The following is a 7760-nucleotide window of genomic DNA, read 5'->3' as shown; positions in this document are numbered from 1 at the left end:
AGGGAACTGGAGCTAAACACTAAAATCTAGTTGAGAAAGAAAATGACCCTTAATAACAAATTGATGAGCTTTGGGCAGTAGAGGTACCTCAGCCTAAGAGGACATTAGTGCAGTTAAATGTTATGGAGTCTGAAACTTGATATCATTAGGGCACAGAGATTAAATAAAAGGTGGCACGTGGCCAGGAAGCAGAAGTGTGGCAGTTGTATTAGATATTAGCTTCCAAATGAAAGAGAGAAATGATACCTGGGGCTGAGGTTGGACATAGTCAAGGAGAGGTTGCCAGTTCAAATGGGGAAATCGACTATTTGGTCAGAGAAGGAAGCAACAGCTGAAAGGAGGAATCAGACGTTATTGGTTGGCAAGACAAGCAAGGGGCACTGGTATCCAATTTAAGCTTTCACGGAAAGGAGAACTAGTGGCTTCGGTTAAGAAAAAGAGCCCTAGGAAAAAGCGTCTGAATTCAGCTTCTCACTGGTTCAGTATGTTTTTCTGCTTTGCTTCTCAGTCATGAATTCTCCTTACCTTTCTTTGAGTTAGGTGAGTGAGATGGGAATTCCCCCAAGTTTTGTGGAGTGGGTCCTCTACTATATGAATGATATTTTAATTCCTCTGTATGCTTAAACAAACACACCCAGGTCACGTCTTCATTAAGACCACGGGTAAATTTGGGGTTTTGGAGGGTTATGGTTTTAGGGGTCATGACTCTGATGAAGACAATCATTATCAGCTGCTTTTCACAGCCACCAAACCTTAAAATGCCGTCAGCACTGAAAGAAGTAGGGGCCAGATCTTTGCTGCTTTTGTCTTTCCAATCCCATCCCCTATTTCTCCTCCATGGCCTTGGAATTCAAATGCAGATGAAATGCAGATTCTTGGGAGAAAGGAAGGAGTGTCTGTGTTTGGCTGCTACGTGGGAATAGGGGAGGACTTCTGCTTGCAGAAACCAGTCATAGTTCTCCTGAAGCAAGGAACGGTTTCTAATTCCTGAACTCTGGAGACTTGGGTGTATTGATTATCCATTATCCACATGTCGGGTCTGTTTGGAAAAGGACTAAGTTGGATGACATTCGTCTCTACCATGGGCTTATGCAGGTAAGGGATGAAGTTTATTGCTGGTGGATGTAATTTTAGTTGCTTGTGTATGTCATCTCTCTCGTTGACCGCTTCTGTAATCTTTTCAGATTTACATAATTTGCGGGTACATACTCTTGGGCTGCACGTATTTTTGGTACAATGCAGACATCTTCCTGATGTGTTTGGTGGATGTGATTTTACTTTCATTCTTAATTCACTGAGAAAGTACATTCACAGCACCTATACACGTGGTCATGGCAACTACTTGCAAAAACTTCACTTTTTCCTAAAAGGTGGTGTAAATCGAAGCCATGAAATGCTTTTGGGCATATTTGCCTCTATTATGAGCACCGATACAAAGTTTACCTAAAAAAGCAAGGGAATAGAGCAGGATTTGCTTAAAAGTAAGACAAATGGAACCGAGGTAAAATATATACATAAACAAAATGTTTATAAATGTATAAAGAACAAAACATATAAAATGTCTACAAACCCAGCATCCTCTGAGTATTTGGGGTGGAAGGCAGAAAGGAGGACAGATCAGAGGGAAAAGTGGGCAGTTGCAAACTTGCTCAGCTTCTCAGTCATTTGTTGGGTCTCCTCTGCTGGCGTTGTTAGTTAAGATGGAAACCAACTAATTGTTGGAGAAGAGGAGTAACTAGGACTGAGTTTAGGGGAATGGCTTACTTCTGCTTTGTGTATGGAGGTCGTCTCTGCAGAGTAGCTACTCGTTTTAATGTGGGCTACTGTGTTAGTTTGTCATGGCTGCAATGGCAGATAGCACAGATGAGTTGACTTAACCAAAAGGAATTTAATGTCTCACAATTTTGAAGGCTGGAAGTCCAAAACCCAAGGTATTGGCAGGTCCTGCCTTCTCTGAATTCTTAATGTTCTTGCTGTGGCTTGCTGACAATCTCTACCTCTGTCACGTGGTGATATGTCTCCTTGGTCTCCTTTTGTGTCTTCCACAAATTCCCTCTGCTTATAAGGATTCCAATCATATCAGACTGAGGCTCACTCTGATTCCATCTGGCCTCAATTTAATAGGATCTTCAAAGATCCTATTTACAAAGGAGTCCACACCCACAGGACTGGGGATTTGGATGTGAAAATCCCATTACAAATGAGTTCACATCCTCTAGACCAGGGGTTCAGACTTGAACTCATGTCTTGTGGGGGGCAAGATTCAATCCCCAATAACTATTAACCATAGCATCATAAATAATCCAGGTCATCAGGATTAAAAGTCTGTGTAAGTTGACTTTTTAGAGGTAGCTTTTTTTCTAAGGCTGTAGTTCTCCCTTTTCCACAATAGCTATCTGTCTGTCTGTCTGTCTATCTATCTGATGTACTAGCTCAAAATCTGAATATCTGGCTGTTGTGGAAGTCTTCTTATCCTTTTGTACCCCTCCCCCTCAACTTTTGGGTAACAGTGGTAGCACTGGAGATTCTTTAGAGACAAAATGTTTAACATGAAGCTGCCTTTGGGCACATGATGAGCAACTTGTGAATGCATAAACAAATTCTGTATCTGGTGGTGGCAATAATCAGGGTGATGGTCATGGTAAAGAAGAAATGTTTATATTTATATCGGTATATCATATATAGCTTTCTGTATGAGATATCTGTTTATTTTAGACTTCAGCGTTCCTTTTGTTTCTTATTTTGTTATGCTTTGTGACTTCCAACCATCTTGTGGCACCTGCCATAGTGTACATTCATTGCTTGAGACTTCTAAGATGTATCCAGTTCTCATCCTTGCCTTCAAGGAGCTTACAAATTTATGTGATGAGTTTGTGTGCCCTGAGACAATAATCAAATGTAGCAAATGAAGGAAGGGTTTAGCGGGAGGAAAGAGGTGCTGTTAGTTGGTGGAAGGGGTTGGTAACCGGCAGGACCCTCTGGTAAAAAGGCAGAGGCGAGCTGCCCTGTGAGGAGTGACAGGTAGAAGAGGTGGAGACTTTAATTTTGATTCTTATCAGCGAGGCATTTGATAATGGTATCCTATAGGTGGGGTTTGAATGCGTGGCTGTCAGGCTTCATTGTGGACATTGGAATTCTAATTTATTTTAATAAGAAAACTTATTTTATATTTAGAGAGTGGAGATAGGGGCTGGAGAGTCAAGCTGAGGAAGATGAAGTCTGGGAGAATGTCATGGTCTATAACTGGTAGAGGGGAAACAATTAAAATACACAGATAATTAAAATAAACTGAGATAAGTGCCACAGTGCAGCGCGCCTGGGGGGTTCGGGAGCACCTAGAGAGGTAATAAGTAAATTTGCCCCGGAAGTTCGGAAGGCTAAGCTGTGAAAGTGGCGCTGGAATTGGGAGTTTAAGGTTGGAAGGGGTTATTCCAGGCAAGGGTACCCGGGTGAAGAGAATGGCCACTGGATTTGCTATCATTACGGTCAAGAGCTCTACCTGTTCCTTATGAAAAGCCTTATGGTTTTTAAAATGCACACTCGGGGCACAATCGAATTGACTTTGCAAAAAGACTGGTGGGAAGGACCCGGTGTCTGGGACGTCGGTTAGGAACTAGCACTGGATAGAGTACCAGGGACGGGGTGGGTCGGGAGAAACATTCGGACTCGGTGATGGTCTCCAGGTGGAGGGGCCGAGGTGAAAAATGTCTCTGAAGTGCCCCGGGGAGAAGTGACGCTAAGTTTGGCAGGAAGGATTGGAATTGCCGGCTGCTTGGGGGAATCCGGCCAGGAAGCCCTTCCTTCCCCATTGCGCACGGATGGAGGGACGTCCAGCCTCCCGCAGGTCTGGCCTTGGAGCCTGCCGTGCGGCTGTCCCCACAATGCCCGTCTCCCCTGTAATCTGGAGGAGGCACCAGGCCCACGCTGCTCTGGCCAAGAGGGCACATCGTGTGATTGTCAACAGCACGCCGCCCCAAGAGGAACCACCATGGATAGCTTCATCCATTCGAACCCAGACGCCCCTTGAGTCCACATTCCGGCCCCGGCCTGCCCGCTCCCCTTCAGAGGAGGCGGACGCTGGAAGAGGAACCCGGGGACCGGGAGCGGGGGCGGCCAAGGGACACCCGGGGGGCACTCCGCGGCCCCTCGCCGAAGCCGGGCGCCCTCACCCCGGGCGGCACCCGAGCGAGCATGCCCAGTGCGTGGGGGGCCACACAGCGCCCGGCAGCCGCCGAGGTGGGGACTGTGGCTCGGGCCGGGGTCCTGTCGCCCGGGGCACCGGCGTCTTGGGGGCGCAGAGGAGGTCAGGCGCGCGGACGGCGCCGGGAGGGAGGACGCGGGGGCCCCCGGGCTCCAGGAAGGACGCGGCCCCCGCTCTCGTTCCCGCGGGTGGGCCGCCGCCGTCGGGCGGAAAGGCGGCCGTGAGGACAGGCGACCCCGGACGCGCGGGCCTCCTGTCCAGTTTGGGGCACCCCTCGGCCGTCCCGTTAGGCCCCCGAGGTGGGCGGCCCCGTACCAGAGCTGGGACAGCGGACGCGCACGTCGGGGCCGGACGGGCCGCCGGGTCGTAGCTCCGCGCGCGGGACCCCGGGCGGGCGGGGAGCGCGGCCCCGGCACCCCGCCCGCCTGTCGGCTCCTCCCCTTCCTGCCCGGCCCGCCCCGCCGCCCGCCGCCCGGCCCGGAGCGGGACCCACCGCTCCCCGCCGCCCCCGCCCCTCCCGCCGGCCGGCCCGAAAACCCGGAGCGCGGACCGCGGCTCCGCCGGCCGGCGGCCGCACTGGGCATGCTCAGTCGCCGGGGCAGGCTTTTTCGGTCGCAAGTAGGAAGCTTTTTGCACTACGCCGGAGAGGGGAGCCGCGGAGCCGCCGCGCCGCCCGCTGTGCCCGCCGCCGCCCGCCCAGCCCGGCCCGGCCCCGGCGGGGAGCCATGCGCCCGAGCCGGCCGGCCGGGGAGTGACCGGGCGCCAGGGCGCGTTGCGCAGCTGCTGTGCGCACAGCCCGGCCGCGCCGCCGCCGCCCGCCCGCCGCCCTGGCCGCGGAGCGCCAGAGCCTCGTCCGTGCACAGCCCCCGGCGCCGGGGGCAGCCGCGGGAGCAGGAAGCGCAGGCCACGCCGAGCTCCAACTGAAACAAAGTGTCGCTGCCCGGCGGCCGCCGCGCCGCCCGCACCCCCGCCGCACCCGCCCTGCGCGTCGCCCGCCCGCCCGGGGCCGCTCGCGCGGCCGCCCACCATGGCCTCCGAGGAGCTGTACGAGGTACCGCCCCCTCCCCGTGCCCCCCGGACTCCCCGACGGCCGGCTCCCATCCCCCGTCACCCCCTCGCGCCCGCACTTTGCTGGACGGAAATGTGTGTGAGGAGGGACGGCCAAGTGCCCGGGTCGGCCGGATCCACGCTTCCCCGAGGGGACCTGGCGGGGTGGGGGCGGGGGCCCGGGGATGGAGCTGCGTGGAGTTGCTGGCTCTTGGTGGGGGGAGGGGAGGGGACTCCGAACCGCGGGGAAGTACTTGACACAAGTGACTTGGCTCAGACTCTGCTCAAAGTGTTCTCGGTGTGGGGAAGGGGTGTGACGCTCGGCGTGGGCTGGGGGTGCTTTTCCTGTCTGATTCAATAAAGTATTTTTGTGGAGGCTTTGGCTTCTGATTTGGGGAGGGGGGGTGCTCTCGAGGACGAGTGCAACTGTCCCTTGACTCTGCTTCTAGCCAAAGCGATGCAAAATATCGCACCGAAAATGCTAAACGTTGACCACATGCTTTAATTAGGTTAGCATTGTGGCCAGAGTCAGGAAATTTAAATTTAACGCTGATACACCGTCATTCATTTGCGCCGCAGCGTTGCAAGTAAGAAAGGGCACAGTCAGAACTCCAAGTTAGGGGCGATGGGTTTGCCAGCGTCAACTCGAAGTTAGGGAGTTATCAATTTGGATCTCTCGCCATATTTTTATGCCTCGTTGTAACTTCTTGACGTATTTCAAAGTAGACTTCTGGGAGCCTGCTTCTACAGAACGGAAAGTTTTGGATAAATGGTTCTTCTGTTCCACGTGTATTTATAAATACATTTTTTTAAGAGACTTAAAACTTCTGGAGACTCTAGACTCACCTTGATGATGCGTTTAGGGACCTGGGTGTTTAGGGACCTAAGTAAGCGTCTTTAACAAGTAGAGCCCCTTGGCCCTTGTGAACTCTTTAATAAGTACCAGGTGTGGCTTCTAAGGTGACTTCTCTTCTGGGTGCCTTACTGTTTTTTATGTTCAGTGGAGTTGTTGCCCACAGTGATTGCCTTCTGGCAATTTTTTGTAGCTTTTTAAAAGGAAGAGTTTGCAAAAGTTTTCCGGAGGATGCTGTCTTTGGTAGAATCAGTGGAAAGGTTGTCGCCTCTCCTTACATTGTATGTGGTCAGTGTACCTTGGCTGGCACTGAAAAGGTTCCATTCTGTTCAAGCAGTTTTATGCATTAGCTGTGCCCTACTGTATCCGAGATGCTTTATTAGGTCATCTGGGGGGGGGGTATAAAGGGGAGAATTTTCCCTGTTCTCAAGGCCTGCCCTACTTGAAAGAGAAATGTGTTGGGCAGAGGAGGACCAGACACAGGCTGAGATGCAGAAGTCTTCAGGCAAATAATCTGCTGTTGGGAAAGTACATAACACAAGGAGGGTATGAGGTGTTTTTGTTCCTACATTGGATTGTTCGAGAGTTTAGTCTGGGTTATCCACTCTTCTATTTGTGTTTGTGATTATAAACACGTAATCATTTAACATTTCCCATTAGAGTTTGGATGAGAGAAGCACATTATACATAAGTTGTATCCCCCATACAGAAAAATAATTCTGAGGGCAAGGACCACCCATGTGTTATGAGCTACATTTAGGCCAGTTCTTGCTTCGCTTTTCCCATGTCTTCAGGTATCCTACTCAGTATTTAACCTGGCAGAATTTGTAAGTAACATTTTTGTGCTAAGTTTGTGTTCCATCAGCATGTTTATTGAATGCCTGCCATATGGAGACTCCATGGGGAGATGGGATGGTTTGAGAATGGTTCACGCCCTCAAGAAACGTCTAGCAGGGAAGAAATAAGTACACGTGCACAATCGAACTTTTAATTCTGAGTTTTATTTTAGATTTAAAAAGCTAACGAAAGTATGGTTGCTGATAATAAATAATGGAGTGGTCAGTATCGTTTCAGGGTAAGCTTTCTAACTTGTAAGTAACACTGTGACTGTATTGTAATTAAAAGTTGGTATTTCAAAGTGTGGTCTAATGGTTGGGTCTGGATTTGGAATCGAGACAATCTAGTTTTTGTATTCCAACTCTGTCCCTTGAGCAAGTGAACCTTGAACGTGTGGTTTCCCCATCTGTATAATTGGGACCGATGCGTGCTTTGGTAGAGCTGGGAAGGTCAAATGAGAAAACAGGTAAAGCCCAGCCACGCAACTCCCATCACAGGCACTCAGTAAATGATACTTATTACTGTATTGTATTTTAACTGATCTGAAATGCCTCCCGAGGCCCGGTTTTGTTTCTAAAGATGTATGATTGTATTGTTTTAATCAAGACCTGATTATCTGAAGGCAGAAGTAATATGCTTGTGTAAATGGGCACTGTGATGTGAAACAGCTGTTTGCCTAGGCAGGGAAGAACACAGAAGTACTCCAGTTGAGTGGCCAGGTCAAGGAATATTGGTTTGCCTTGTTTTATCCAGTTCTGCCTAAATCAGGATAGGAGTTTCGTGTTCTGTATTCAGCTCCACAGTTCTAGAGGGATATATTGA

The 7760-nt window shown here is 50.4% G+C and overlaps 1 protein-coding gene across 1 annotated transcript in view; it reads left to right on the top strand.

Annotated features, from left to right (window-relative positions):
* The first annotated feature begins 5163 nt into the window (after positions 1-5163).
* Positions 5164-7760, top strand: part of CDYL (chromodomain Y like) — a 208278-nt gene continuing 205681 nt past the window's right edge. Inside the window, exon 1 of the mRNA XM_037842391.1 lies at positions 5164-5252. Coding sequence (XP_037698319.1) covers positions 5229-5252 — 24 coding nt within the window. The 5' untranslated portion in view covers positions 5164-5228. The remainder of the gene's footprint in view (positions 5253-7760) is intronic.

This window comes from Choloepus didactylus, chromosome 7, assembly GCF_015220235.1.
Source record: "Choloepus didactylus isolate mChoDid1 chromosome 7, mChoDid1.pri, whole genome shotgun sequence".
In the NCBI taxonomy this organism is placed as follows: Eukaryota; Metazoa; Chordata; class Mammalia; order Pilosa; family Megalonychidae; genus Choloepus; species Choloepus didactylus.
The sequence above is the reverse complement of the archived record's forward strand: the minus strand, read 5'-3'. Positions and strand labels throughout refer to the sequence as shown.